We start from the raw sequence: 15,108 nt of genomic DNA on the forward strand, positions 1-15,108 counted from the left end.
TGTGTGCCTGTTGTCCCAGCACTCGGAGGGCTGAAGAAGGAGGATCACAGTAAGTTCGAGGCCACTGAAACTACACAGTGAGACCCTATCTCAACAACAACAACAACAACAACAACAAAAAAAAAAAAAAGAACAAATGTGAACATCATCTGGGTTCTTTATCTCTGCCTAGTTCAGTAATCAGCAAACACCTAAGTAAACTGAAATCCATCCCCTGGGGATTTACATTACCGACTTCCAGGTTTCTACCACTTTGTCCTACCTACTGCATGGGCCACTGGCACTGAAAACCCACAAGACAGAGAATCTTTTTTTAATTAAGGACCCACAAACCTAATGCAATAAGTACCAGTATATTTTTTTTAAAAAGGGAGAAAAACAAACTTAATTCTTTTAAGAGATATTACAGATTAAGTAAAAATACCAGTATTAATATATATGTATATACATAGTGCACATATATATAGATATAAATATCTATATATAGAGAGATATATAGATGATATAACATTAACATACATGCTTCTTAGGACAGAAGAATTAAAATATGTTCCCTCATATCAAATTAAAATTCTATCACAATTTGAAATCACTGCAAGAAAACTTGCTTCCTGTATTTTCTTTTATGACTTCAAGTATAGGAAGTTATCCGACCAGCATCTAAATGTGGAAACTATAAGCTATGCACCAATGACAACAGACTGCCACAAACTATGAGTCCAGGTCTTCTGAATCCTTACACAGGTCTCCGTAACTCTGAGACTATGTCAGCCTTCTACCTGAGATGAGAGGGAATGACGAAGTACGACGGTTTGTGAGTTTTCTGTGCATGTTCATGTGGACATTTAAACAAAAGCAAACTAGAAAACATCTTACAGCAACAACACTGGCCATGAAATCACCCTGGAGGAAGATTCCTTTCTCCGCTTCCCTTTCCAAACTAAGGGGGGGGAAAAAAATCTTGCCCAAAACAGATATTGCCCATTCCTGCCCAAAACAAAAACAAAGAAACTCAGGGTGAAGCACCTCTGGTGATAATCAGCATATACAGCAAGGGACAAAGAGGTAGCATTTCCTTGGTGACAGCTCTTGGCTGACTTCAATGATCTCAAACATACCCTCTTCTGCAAAAGGCACTCACATTGTCTATTTATAAATCATACAGTGGGGTCCAAGCATGAAAGTTTCTTACAAATACAAAAGAGAGAAGCTGAGGAGCTAGTATAAGAAGAGAGTGTAAGAAATACACATTGCAAATAAATGTGCACGATTCTTTCCTTTTTTAAAAGGACAATCAGTAAAGTAGATTAAAAATTTCACCGAAAAGTTTGAAATTCCAATAAACTGTCAGTAAAAAGGAAAATATTGTAGATGAGAGGAGGGTCGCCAGCTAGCTGAGTGGCCAGTGAAGGGTATGGTCTGCTCCAGGTAAGAAAGACCATCCACACAGAGTGTGTGAGAGCGAGGGAGGTGGAGGCAGGGAGACAGGCGGAGAAGAGGCGGATGCAGTGCAGGGAGGGGTGCCCCGGGACTCCAGGGACAGCAAGGACGACACCCTCTGCTGCTGCAGGTGCGGAGGCACTGCTCAGCTGCAGCCACCCTCACCAGGACACGACAGAGCTAATGGAATTGTACGATGTGCCACTGTTGCAGCTAGAGGCATAGGCCTCCTGGCCACTGCCATCAAGGTTGATTTTCAACACAGAGGAGGCCTTCAGTAAAAAGTCAGCAGCATCCCGGCGACCCAGCTCCCTCAGTTTGGACACGAGGACACCCACAGTACTCTCTGGGTAGGAGGTCCATTCCCGCAGCAGCACATGCACTGGGCTGGGGAGGAAGTCCCCTGGAGTCCCTGTGTTGGTGTTATACTTGGCCACGAGGTCAGGGAGGCCCAAGTTCATGGCAAGAAGGCACCAGTCCTTCCCCATGGGGTCAGGTGGGTCCAGCAGGCGACTCAGTTTCCTACGGGTCAGGAGGCTCAGGTCTGATGCATGGATGTCCATGCCTAGGCTGGCCTGAGAGTAGACATCATGACAGCCGAAGCAGGTGATGCTGCTGAAGCTCTCCTTGTACCCCCCCATAGTGTTGGTAAGGGAGCTCTCCTTCAGGGTCTGTGCTCGGAAAAAGTCCCGGGGATGGTAGACCATGATGGGCTCGTGGTGCTCCCGCAGCTGCTGAGGGCTCAGGTAGTGCTTCACTGTCAGCAGCCCTGGCAACGTGGTGGTCATGACGTTCTCGATGGTACTGCACACTGAGTCCAGCAGCAGGCAGCACTTGATCTTCTCAGTCTCCAGCCCGCGTACCTGCACCTCAATGCCCTGGCCATGGTTGACGAGCAGCACTAACAGCTCTGCCCCACGGTTGGTGATCTTGCAGCCACTCACCCACAGGCGAATGTCGGCATCACCTTCTGTGCTCTGCTGGTGGATCCAGCGGCACAAGTTCACCTGCACCTTGTGAAAGATGCCACATGGGAATGGGGTGAGATGTTCCACAGGGACAAGGCGCACTCCGCCATACACCATGACGTCATCCTCCTCATCTGCCCAGGAGCGCTGTAGATTGTCAGTCTTGATCAGCGCAGGGATGTCCACCATAGTCCCGCTGCTCAGGTCCCGGGCGCAGATGTCCATGGCATCCAGAATCTGCAGTAGTTCCTCCACGTCGCTGTCAGGCACCAGGCGCTGGATGTCCTCCATGGTGTAGCGACCCCGGTAGTGATGCAGAGCGCGGGGTGTCTCCACTGACAGCAGCCTCCCCAGCACGTTTGTGCAGAGCCAACGCGGGTCCAGGAGCAGCACGTCTTGCACTGTTTCGCTCTGCATGATGTTGATCTGCCAGAGGAGACAACACCAGGTCACAGAAGAAACGGAACCCAGGCCAGGGGTATGCATCACCCAGAGTACAAAAGGGCCTGATCCCAGCAAGGAAACCTGAGCAGGCGAACTCAGAAGGAACCCAGGCCCTTCCACGGATTCACCTCTAAAACCAAGCACTGATCCTGAAACAGGAGCCTGAAAATATGAAAAAGTGATTTTGAGAAAGAACTACCTTTAAATGTCAAAAAGCCCAACATAATGGAAGACAAATACACAGAGAAAGACAAGTAAAGGAAGAGGAAGGAAGAGAGGAGGAAGAGAAATGGCAAACAAATGCAATGAGATGTGACTGGAACCTGAATCTCCAAATAGATACCTACAAGAAAAAAAAACAAAAAACAAAAAACAAAAACAAACAAACAAACAAACAAAAAAATGCTATAAATAAGTTACGAGCATAAGCAAAAAAAAAAAAAAAAACAAACCAAAAACCCTTGTATGAGGACTACACCATCAGTCACAGTGCTGCATTGATGTTGTTTCTGAAACATGGTTGTCTACTACACTGGGTCATGTAGGCTAATGTTCTCCCCGTTGGAAATACAGGCTAAGAGGTGGAATGTAAGGCTGTATGAAAGAACATCAGTGAAGAATTAGTGATAGAAACTAAGCAAGTGTTGTAAAATGCAAATAATCAACTTTAAGGGTAGAGTCTATCATAGTTCATGATAGCATTCTTGGGACTTCTCTAAAGACCTGAATTAAAAATCTCATTCTCATTCTCAACCTCAAGCTCAATCTCTCTCTCTCTGTCTTTCCCTCCCTCTCCTCTCTTCCCCCTCATATCTCTATATATCTCACATAATGTATATTTATGTGAATCAAAATCCATTTCCACACAAAAGGTCTGGAAAGATGTGCCACTGCTATGACAGTTCAGCCCAGAGAAGTGAGAGGAATTAGATACCAGAGAGGGGGACTAGAGGAGGCTTCAGCTCTATGGGTCATGTTTATTTCATTAAAAACTCCACAAAAGTTAGAAAAAAAGCAAGAAACAGAAATCCCTTTTGGGACAGGTATCTCCTCTGCTTCCCCCCGTTCTGGGCCAGTTATAGGACAACGGCTCCTTGCTCACAGCAGCACACACTCTTCTGCCCTAGTCTGGATTAGACCTTTACGAACCCCACTGTCTGTGGTTCTACTGTACCTGAACCTTGGACTAGAAACTCATTAAGTGTCAAAAATGCAAATGTGTCCCCACTGCCACTGCCTCAGGGTTATAGGAGACACAGCCTGATCCATGGTCCTGGGAGAGATCCAGATGACAGGCCACAATGTGCTCTGTGGGATCCTGGACCACAGAAAGACTGATGTGAGGAGACGCGAATCAGGTGTGCAGGGCACTTCTAGGAGGCAGCAGCAGAACGACAGTGGGGCCAGTCCAAGTGAGGCCAGTCCACTGAGTCTTCCCTTCTTTCTTTCCCCTTTTAAATGCTCATTTACTTAAGGCTCAAGCTCAAGATGGATGTGATATCAAATTAAATGAATCATGTGCTGTGATCTAGGACATGCTGGCAAAATAACAGAGTATGATACCAAAGGAATGAGTTTAAACCTTTTATATCCAGCCATTCCATATCATCTAGGCTTGACTGCACCCGTCTCATTCCTCGTAATCACTTTCCAGAACTGCTGGAGGAGTCAGCAGATTTGCTCCTTGTTCACTGGGTGTTTAAAAGCCCACTACTTGTGGCTCTTCTGGGTCACTAGCTTGTGGATTCAATATTAGTTTCAAAACACATGGTTCACATAAGCACGGCCTTGATGGGGCACCTGAACTTCTGGGTTTACTATTCTCCAAACTGCTTCCTGTTCTTCATACTCCCAAGGCCTGCTCCCAGTGCAGTCCAGCACACGCTGCCTCCTCATTTCTCAGGATGGAGGATCATGAGGCCACACCTCTTTCTGGGGATTGGTACATGTACCCAACGCCAGTGCTGAATGTCACACAACCAGAAGCAAAAAGGCCTATTTTTTGTCACTCTGAGCAGGATCTGGGGTTTTAAGGATTACGATCAGTGTCTGCTCTGCACGCTTTTTCTTTGCCTTAGTGCCTCCAGAATGGTCTGCCTGAAGACAACTCATCACCTTTTTTCAACTCTTTGTTGTCCAGGAAGCTGGCTTGGAGCCACACCCTCCCGACCACAGGGGACACCACCCTTGGGGCTGCCAGAAAGGGCAGGAAACTGCCATGTCTCCAAAGGTGAGGGAGGAGACAGCCACCCAGGCAGGACCCTCTGCCCCTAACAGGAATTGGAAGACAAAAGCAAAACAGAGAAATCTAAACAGCAGTGCTCAAGTGAAGGAGAAGCACAGGTTGCAGGTTTGGGAACTACCTGAGATAGTAATGGCTGCCCATCTGGAAATACTGTGGGAGACCAGGCTATGCCCATATGCCACCCAGCTCCCGGCCCCTCCTGGCCCCAGACCATGGGACAGACTGAGTCCTTGCTGCACCCTGCCCCCCTGCCCGATCGCATGGAGCACTCACCTCGCCTGTGCTGTGCAGCTGCTGTGCGATCCGCCTGAGGTCCTCCTCGCTGGCCAGGGGGTTCAGCTGGTCCTGCACGTCGTACACAAACTGCTGCAGGGACATGAGCTGATTGGGCCCGTTGAGCTTCCTCCAGGATGGCAGCATGGAGATGATTTTCTCACACAGGTGAGTCATTGGGGGGCAGCCCTAGAACAAGCAGTGTGGGAGACAGTGCGTGAGGAGCCCAGCGGACACAATGCCCTGCGTTTGTATGTGCCCCCTGTAACCCCCAGGGACACGACACTCTGCTGGTGGACTGCTGGAGCAGTTACTGCTTTACTGCTTTGGCACCTTCAGGCAGAATGTTCATGAAATGCAGTTTTGTACAAGCTTTTTAGCTCTGTCTTGATAAACTGATAATAAATCTTAAGACTTATGATCTGGGACTTTTGGAATTCTGTAACTCATATTTTGCTCCAATCTTCCCTCCCTCTTTTTTCACTTACTCACCCCTCCCTCATGCCCCCCGGGCTTGTTCTACCTTTCACTCTAGCAATGGATACTTCAGAGACGGAGAGTAAGTGGGGCATGGTGGTGCACACCTGTAATCTCAGCACTAGGGAGGCTGAGGCAGGAGAATCACTGTGAGTTCAAGACCAGCCTGGGACACAAATTGAGCTCAAGGCCAGCCTGAACTGCATAGTGAGACCCTGTCTCAAATAGATTTACAAAAAAAAAAAAAAAAAAAAAAGAAAAAAAGTAAAGAAAAATAAACAGAAGAATGAATATTGTCAACAATAGCAGAATTTTAACCAGTAAATGTGGTATTCATTGGGACTGTTACTGAACTGTTATTTCTATTAGACTAATTCTTGGTAAATGGCATGATGCTGGTTTTTACCCCTTTAAGTCTGTTAAACTAGCGTATGTTTTCCATTCATATCAATATACCATGCTTATTAGCAACCACACAAGCCACATACCGCACTGCTCCTTTTCCAATCAAGTTTTATGTCACCTAAATTACAATCCTTAATCAATAAAAAAATTCTCAGGCATAGTTTACTCAGGGAGCTCCACTTGCCTGGCCTCAGTGGCTCATGAGAGGCTTTAGTACGACCCAGCTCAAAATCAAAGGCATCACGCTCCCTGATAAATGAGGCTGTTATCCAAGCACAGGGTGGCTCACCACCAGCTAGTCTGGGGGCTCTGATTCCCAGAGGCTGGCCAGACCTTTTCCATTCACTGAATATGCCTCCTTGTGGTGCATGGACCACATTTTGTGCTGATGGAAAGGATTTTTCTGAGTATTGTGAGTACAGGTGTGGAACCAGAGCCTGGTGTTGAAAGAGACCCAGATTCTATGCACTTCTGTGGGATAGCAGAGGTGTCTGCCATGCGCCTACCCAAGCTAGATGTGGGTTTGTGTGGTTGGAACATTTCTGAAAGCATTGTGGCATTCTCTCCTAATTTTAGCATGTTTTTTCTGTTCCTCACCAGTTTTATAAAACTTTTTCAATATTATAAGTAAGCAATCTTTATGTGTTAAATGTATTATTTTTTCCAATACATTTTTTTAAATTAATCTTTATTGCTAGAGATTTGTTTTAAATGTTTAAGTAGGTACACTTTTTTTTAAGATTTGTAGATTTTTATAACCTCTCTTTAAAAGGTTGTCTTGAGTCTATTTTATTTATTTATTTGTTTTTAATGTATTTACTACAGTGTCTACAGGGTCTCACTACACAGATCAGACTCAGTGATCCTCCTGTTTTCAGCCTCCCAAGTGCCGGGATTATAGGCGCGGGCCACTATGCCTAGTCTCAGCTGCCATCTCAGTGTGCTCCAGGGGGTGGGGCCGGCACAGCATGCTGGGGATTGAACCCCAGTCCCTGTATTTGTCTAAGCAGGCACTTCAATCTGCTAAGCTTTCTGGCCAGCCCTGGAGTCTAAGTTATTTTAAATACACATTCCCCAAATTACTATTTGAGATATTTATTGCTTTATATTTGACCACCCAATAGTTTTAATCCAGAAATGTTCAGGCAATGTGGAAAGCAGGATAATTAAATTACTGTTTTTTATTAAATTGGTTAAACATTGTGATTTCCATTAACATTCTCTTACTCTTATTTAACTGTACTGATCACAGAGCCTTTACTATATGCTTTATTTCTTCTTCCAGTAACATTTGAAGTTTAAAAATACCAAACTCCCCCATGTGATCTGAAATTATATAAAATTTAACTTGGAAAAAAATGAAGCATTTTTCATAGTGTACCTGTGGCAAGAATACTGCCTCATTCTATTTTTTTCTGATGCATAAAAAAGCCTTACATTGTTGAATAAACTTTGTTAGTGTTTTTTAAAAATTTTTCTAAATTTTCTAAAATGGCACTTTTGACAAATTTTATGACTTTTTCCTCTGAGTTTTCTTTCCGCAATAAAGTACTTTGGAATTCCTTCTGTAATTTGTAAAAAGAAATTTTGTGCTTAAAGCACATAAAGTAAGAATTTCAATGCTGGACCCTGATTGGGTCCACCTGGGCCATAACTCCTCCTCCGACCATTGCTTGTTGCTCTCTCTCTCCTGCCTCACTGCAGATACCACGCTAACAGCATATTCATGTGGTCCCTTAGTCCTGGAGCCTACTGGGAAGGTGGCCCTTGAAAACCAAACCCAATGAAGAGAGCAGAACAGAGAGGCCAGTTCCAAGGTCACTGCTGAGGACAGCGAAAGTTAGACTCAGGGATCTCCAGGGTAGACTCACCGAGACTATCTGACTCCGAATTTCCTGGAGGTGATTCCGAAGTACCTTGATGTCCTTAGATCCAGAAGCCCCAGCATCCAGCACGAACAACTTATTTGAAATGTGAAGATCATTCCCAAACCTGTGACAAGGGCAAGAGCTAATCAGCCCTGAGTCAATTTCCCCAGGTCTTTCCACGCACAGCTGGGGGCTCCTACTGGCCCCAGAGAACTGTGCAATGCAATGTCTCTGTCCCTGCTGTTTGGTGGACTCTGCTTAGCCACTCTAAGTGCACAGGGGTGGGGATATGAGCATGCACTCCCCGTCATACCAAAAGAACCACTGGCTTCCCAATTAGCAGCAGAAACACACTATGGAAAGCCATCAGTTCCTCCTGAGCAGGAAAGGGGAGACTCATGTATTTATCTTAGAAGTGACACTGCTGAAAGTAGAGGACTAAAGATGGGGCACAGTACCAAAGTTCCATCATTCACCTGAAAATGTTCACTGAAGACTCCATCAGGAAGAAAGAAGGTGTGTGTCTCAAACTGGTAACTCAAGATTGAAGTTACTAACACCAACTTCACTGTTTTTTGATGGACAATGCTTGATTCAGATGTGGCTTGTCTCCCAGGGCCTCATGTGTTTGGGGTCAAGTTCCCAGTGTGTGCCATGGTGCAACCTTTAAGAGGTGGGACTCAACCCGCCTCGTAAGGAGTTAAGGGGACCTAACCTTCCCTTAAGGGAAAGGGGGGGGGGCAGAGAGATGGCTCAGTGGAATAAGCGCTTCCCCGGCAAGTGCAAGGGCCTGAGTTCAATCCCCAGTTCCGCAAAAAAAAAAAAAAGCCTTAAGGGAAAGGGGAGTAAAGTCACTGGGGTGCTGCTCTCCAAAGCAATCAGTGAAGTTTCCATGGGATTTGAGTTAGACCTCACAGAGAGCTGCTACAAAGGGAAAACAAGATCCCTGTGTCTCTCTGGCTTCCTTTCACAGGTCATTCTACCAAGATGCTTTCTGCCACAATGTGATATAGCCAAGGCGGTCTTCACTGGAGATGCTGACTTCCTGTTGGGATTCTCTGCCTCCAAAACTGTAAACTAAATCAATGTTTGTTTGTTTTTTATAAATTACCCAGTTTCTGGTAAATAACTGTGCCAATGGAAAAAAGTATTACAATCTGAGTGAAGATTTATATATTTTACCTGTGCATATACAAATTTTGTAAGTAAAAAACTGAAAATAATACTTGACATTAAATGTACTCTGATCTATTTTATTCTCTTCTGTTCCATTCCATCTCATCCTGTCCCACTATGGAGAGAATCAGTAACAACCTCCTATTATGGCCCAATATGGTTGCAACATGTATGTTGAAAAACACTGATTAATGTTATAGTGATAATCAGGAAAAGAACTGAAAGCCAAAGCAGCCACCAGAGAGAAAGCAGTGAGACGGCTGGTGTTTGGTATATGTGTTTTGTCTCTGTTATGTGTATTTATTCTTTGAAAAGATGAAAAATAAAAAGATCAATCACGGAAGAAAAGACTTTTGTTCCTCTGTCAGGTCACATGGCTTCCATCTGTATTTCTATACCTAGCCCCTAAACCAAGGTTCCCAGGACAGGAGGCTCCCCCAGGCTGTCCTCACCTATTCTTGATTTCTTTCAGTAGTGACATGTCTTTGTCATATCCAAACTCGCCTCCAGCTGGACGAGGGACATTCATGATGTCAGCATGGGTGGCAACCAGGACCACTCGGAGTGGGTTCTTCAGCTTGCCGCCAAAGGCTGGGGAGGAGAAGGAGCTGTGAGGAGGCAGACTCCCTGCATGGCTGACTCTCCTGCCTGAGTGAGGGGTGCACTGCTTCATGGCCCGATGCACAACCTGCCCACAGACTCGAGGCCCCATGCCTGCCGCGAGCTACCACCCCCTAAAAGGGCCCAGGCCTGGCAAACAAGGGAGCCCATTCTGGGCCATAAAGACGGCTCTCAGCAGTGGACCCCAAATGACTTCAGCTCATGTCAGCATCTCAGGACTCCACACATACATCTCCTCCTACGTGAGGAGGAAGATTTAATCTCCTATTAGGAGGGTGCTTTTGGTAAGCCCAAAGAAAGCCCTCTTCATGCAGCCACGTGGTCCAAAGAGAAACTGCCTGAGACTCACACAACAGCAGTCCTTACTTACTGGAATGCTGAAAAAGAATGTGACAAAGGAGAAGGATCAAAATGGCAGCATGCTGAGGGATATTAAATCTAATTTATTGTTCTGTATTTTTCTGGGGAGAAATCTGGTTCCTGAGTGTTGTATTTTCCCAGAGAAGGCTGCTTCTCTTTTCTACTCAAGCAGCAGTCCATTCTCCATGTTCTCCTATTTTCTAGGAATAACATCAGGATGCCACAGTCAGGAGGCTGGGCCGCTTTTCTCCAGGGTTTGAAAGATCAGCCGAATGGACAGCTCATTCTACTGGTGAGCCGTGGGCCTTTCCAAAAAGGAGCAGGAGCTCTTGAAGGAGTATTTCGCTTTGCATTCAGCAAAAACCACGGCTCTAAAGAATAGAAAGAGGTGAGAAACTTCTCCCAGGGAATGTTCTAGAATTGGTATTTGAGATGGAAATATGGGATCATGGGACACAACTCCTTGCAGAACACAATGCCCAGTGAGCTGCAGAGTGGAATCTCCCAGGGAGGAGAAGAAAGAATAACAACAGCAGCTCCAAGACCCGAGCTGCAGGTTCTGGGTATGGCTGCAGCCAGGCAGGAGGCGGGGAGAAGCTGCAGAACCGAGAGGAAGGGCCGCCATGGCCTGGAGCTCGGCTCACCGATGGGTTCCTCCACTGGGACTAAAGACTTCAGGAAGCTGAGCCAGAAAATCACTTGGTTCAGCTGAATCTCATAGGGTTCCTCCAGACTAAAGACAATGACATGGATCGATGTAGGATCATTTACAGCAAAATAGTCATAGCAGCAGAAGTACACAGGATTTCCAGAGAACTCCCACACACTGAAATCGCCAACTCCTACAGAAAAAGAAAAAGAAAGATTACCATCCTGCAATACCACCACCAAACTCTGCACTTTTTCTTACTGCGCTAAGGATTCTGCATCGGGCTGGGTGATACTGAATGGCATTTTTGTGAGTATGCATAACACAGATTTAAGGGTAGATCCACATGTGTGTTAATACTTTTGGAGCTGGCACTGCAAGATGGAGCTTTAAAAGTTAGGGGTGTTTTTTTGTAGACAAATGGCTCTTTGAGGTGTAAGGCATAAACAGCTTTTGCCACCTCTCTTTAGCCCAGATGAATGAAAAGAATGTATAGATGCTGATATCAGGAAGCCAGGAGCTCAGTTTTTTTGTTTGGCTTCTTTTTTTTTTTTCCTACAAGTATAAGTTGTAGTGTTCTATAAGAAAGGGGACAATGAACTGAAGTTAGGTAAAAGTGATAAAGTGTAGAGATCTGCACTATTTCTCTGGGTTTTTCCTCTTCTCTGCTTTTTATTATTAAAAAAACCCCTTACCTACTTGGAGATGGTGAGATGGTAATTTTCAGGCAAATAGGCTATTCTATGTTGTTGGAGCTTTAAGTAATTTTTTAAAAACTGATTTGGTTAGTGGCAAGCAGATGAACCTGAGCATATGCACCTAAATGGGCTCTAATGGGACCTAAATCCCTCTTCCTGAACGCCTTGCATCCTGAGAGTCAATTTAAAAGGAGTGACGCTACAGCTAGCCGAACGTATGGTCAGCACCCTAGTGATCGTCAAGCAGCTGTTGGGGACTTGCACACCTGGGGCTCTCCCTCATTCCTGTCCCCAGCAGCAGTTGCTTACACAAGCTTTTGGTGATTAAGAAGAAAAGGTTTGTGAGGGGTCAACAAGCTCCACCTGGTTTTCTACTAAAAAGCACACTCCAGGGATCTGCTGTCTCCAAAACTTAGACCTCAGGTCATCTGGCAATGCCAGCTGTTGCCATTCATGCCTATTGTACATAATTTTGTGGTACTGACTTGTATAAAAAAAATTCACAGGAAAGGTTTTCCAGGTATTTGTTTTGAAGTATTTTTTTTTGGCTTTCTGCTGGTGGACACCACAGGGGAAGCATTGTCAGTCTCTCTTCTGACTGCCGTCATGTCTAAGTCAGTCTCCCAAGGAGCCCGAACAGCTATGGAAGCTCTTCTTTGGAGTGCTGAGCTTTGAAACAACTGAGGAGAGCCTGAGGAGCCATTCGGAGCAATGGGGGGCAATCACAGACTGCATCGTAATGAGAGACCCAAACAGTAAGCATTCCAGGAGCTTTGGGTTTGTCACTTATGCCACTGTGGAGGAGGTGGATGCAGCTATGAATGCAAGGCCACACAAAGTGGATGGAAGAGTTGTGGAACCAAAGAGAGCTGTTTCAAGAGAAGATTCTCAAAGACCAGGTGCACACTTAATAGTGAAGATCTTTGTTGGTGGTATTAAAGAAGATACTGAAGAACATCACCTACGAGATTATTTTGAACACTATGGAAAAATCGAAGAGATTGAAATTATGACTGACCAAGGCAGTGGAAAAAAGAGGGGCTTTGCTTTTGTGACCTTTAATGACCATGATTCTGTGGATAAGACTGTCATTCAAAAATACCACACTAAAACAGCATTTAAATAACATGTCAATCGTAAGTCAACACATCTCAATTATAACCATCAATGTAAATGGACTAAATTCACCAATTAAGAGAAATATATTAACGTAGTGGATTAGGAAACAAAACCCAACAATATGTTGTATACAGGAAACACACTTAACTCATAAAGAAAATCATAGGCTGAAAGTCAAAGAATGGAAAACAATACTACATGCCCCAGCACTTCAGAAAAAAGCAGGGGTAGCAATCTTGCTCTCGGACAGTCTCAACTTCAAACCAAGAGTGATCAAATGAAATAAAGAAGGCCACTACATACTGGTTAGGGGAAAAATTCAAGAGGAAGAAATAACAATCATAAATATGTATGCACCAAACACAGGAGTACCCAACTATGTAAGACAAACCTTAATAGACATGAAAAATCTAATATCCAATACAACAATCTTAACATGAGACCTAACACCCCCTTATCCCAAAAAGATAGATCAACCAGACAAAAAATTAGCAAAGAAGCACAACTGAACCAAAGCTAAGGAACAAATGGACTTGGTAGACATATACAGAGTGTTCCGCCCAACCACAGCTGAATACACATTTTTTTTCAGCTGCATATGGGTCATTTTCTAAAATATACCACATACTAATACATAGGTCATGCTTAAGTATATGCAAGAAAACAGAAATTATCCCATGCATATTATCTGACCACAGTGCAATGAAACTGGAAATAAATGACAAAAGAAACCAGAAAAACCCCCTAAATACATGGAAATTAAACAACACCCTACTCAGCAATCAATGGGTCACAGATGAAATTAAACAAGAAATTCAACAATATCTACAATTCAATGAAAATTCAACCACAACTTATCGGAATTTATGGGATGCGATGAAAGCAGTTCTCAGAGGGAAATTCATAGCTGTGACCTCACATATTAGGAAAACAGAACGGGAACAAATAAATACCCTAATGCTGTACCTCCAACATCTAGAAAAGGAAGAGAAAACTACACTCAGAGCCCAAAGACGGGAAGAAATCATAAAGATTAGAGCATAAATTAATTCAACTGAGATGAAGAAAACAGTTCAAAGAATTAATGAATCAAAAAGCTGGTTCTTTGAAAGATTAAACAAAATTGATAAGCCCCTAGCTAACCTTATCAAAAAGAGGAAAGAAAAAATTCAAATACAAGCAATAAGGAATGAAAAGGGTGCAACTACCTCCGACCCAGTGGAAATTCAGAAGATTATCAATAGCTACTTTGAGAATCTTTACTCACAGAATAGAAGCCACAGACGAAATGAACAGATTCCTACAAAGGTACAAATTACCAAAACTGAATCAAGAAGATATAACAACTCTCAATAACCCAATACAGCCATTGAAATACGGAATGTAATAAAGAGCTTGCTGACAAAGAAAAGTCCAGGTTCTGATGGATTCACAGCTGAATTCTATAAGAAATTCACAGAAGATACATTCCCTACACTCCTCAAACTCTTCAATGAAATTGAAAAGGAAAGAGTTCTTCCAAAATCATTCCTGGGGGCAAGTATTATACTGATACCAAAACCAGGGAAAGATACAACTAAGAAAGAGAACTACAGGCCAATCTCCCTCATGAACAGAGAGCAAAAATCCTCAATAAAATCCTAACAAATAGAATGCAGCAAATCATCAAGAAGATCATACACCATGACCAGGTAGGATTCATTCCAGGGATGCAAGGATGGTTCAATATTACAAAATCTATACATGTAATACACTATATCAATAGAGTGAAAACGAAAAACCACATGATCATCTCAATCGATGCAGAAAAGGCTTCTGACAAAGTCCAACACTCATTCATGTTCAAAATCCTACAGAAAGTTGGAATAGAAGGCCTCTACTCCAATCTGATAAAAGCCATCTATGACAACCCAATGGCTATTATAATTCTCAATGGGGAAAAACTGAAATCATATACTCTCAAATCAGGTACAAGACAAGGATGACCTCTATCACCCCTCCTATTCAGTATAGTTATGGAATCATTAGCCACAGCCATTAGACAAGACAGAGAAATAAAAGGAATATGAATAGGTAAAGAAGAAGTGAAACTATCATTATTTGCAGATGACATGATACTTTATTTGGAAGACCCAAAAAACTCTACCAAGAAGCTACTAGAATTGATAGACAAATTCAGTAGCATAGCAGGATATAAAGTCAATAGCATTCCTCTACACAGATAACAAACACACTGAGAGGGAAATTAGAGAATCAGTACCTTTTACAATAGCCCCACGAAAAAGGAAATACCTTGGAATTCATCTAACTGAAGAAATCAAAGATCTTTCCATAGAAAATTACAGTACTCTGAAAAAAAGAGATC

General features: G+C 43.7%; 1 protein-coding gene across 3 annotated transcripts in view; it reads right to left on the reverse strand.

Annotated features, from left to right (window-relative positions):
* Window positions 1-353: 353 nt before the first annotated feature.
* The window catches only part of Dapk1 (death associated protein kinase 1), a 210,393-nt gene continuing 195,638 nt past the window's right edge, over window positions 354-15,108 (reverse strand). For all 3 annotated transcript variants that reach the window (XM_023699135.1, XM_023699134.1, XM_004639380.2), the window contains exons 22-26: window positions 10,922-11,119; window positions 9,749-9,887; window positions 8,124-8,244; window positions 5,371-5,559; window positions 354-2,834 (exon numbers count right to left, since the gene is read on the reverse strand). In XM_023699135.1, the coding sequence (XP_023554903.1) occupies window positions 1,602-2,834; window positions 5,371-5,559; window positions 8,124-8,244; window positions 9,749-9,887; window positions 10,922-11,119 (1,880 nt within the window). In that variant the 3' untranslated portion in view covers window positions 354-1,601. The remainder of the gene's footprint in view (window positions 2,835-5,370; window positions 5,560-8,123; window positions 8,245-9,748; window positions 9,888-10,921; window positions 11,120-15,108) is intronic.

The sequence above is a fragment of the Octodon degus genome, unplaced genomic scaffold (assembly GCF_000260255.1).
Source record: "Octodon degus isolate 3935 unplaced genomic scaffold, OctDeg1.0 scaffold00111, whole genome shotgun sequence".
NCBI classification, from domain to species: Eukaryota; Metazoa; Chordata; class Mammalia; order Rodentia; family Octodontidae; genus Octodon; species Octodon degus.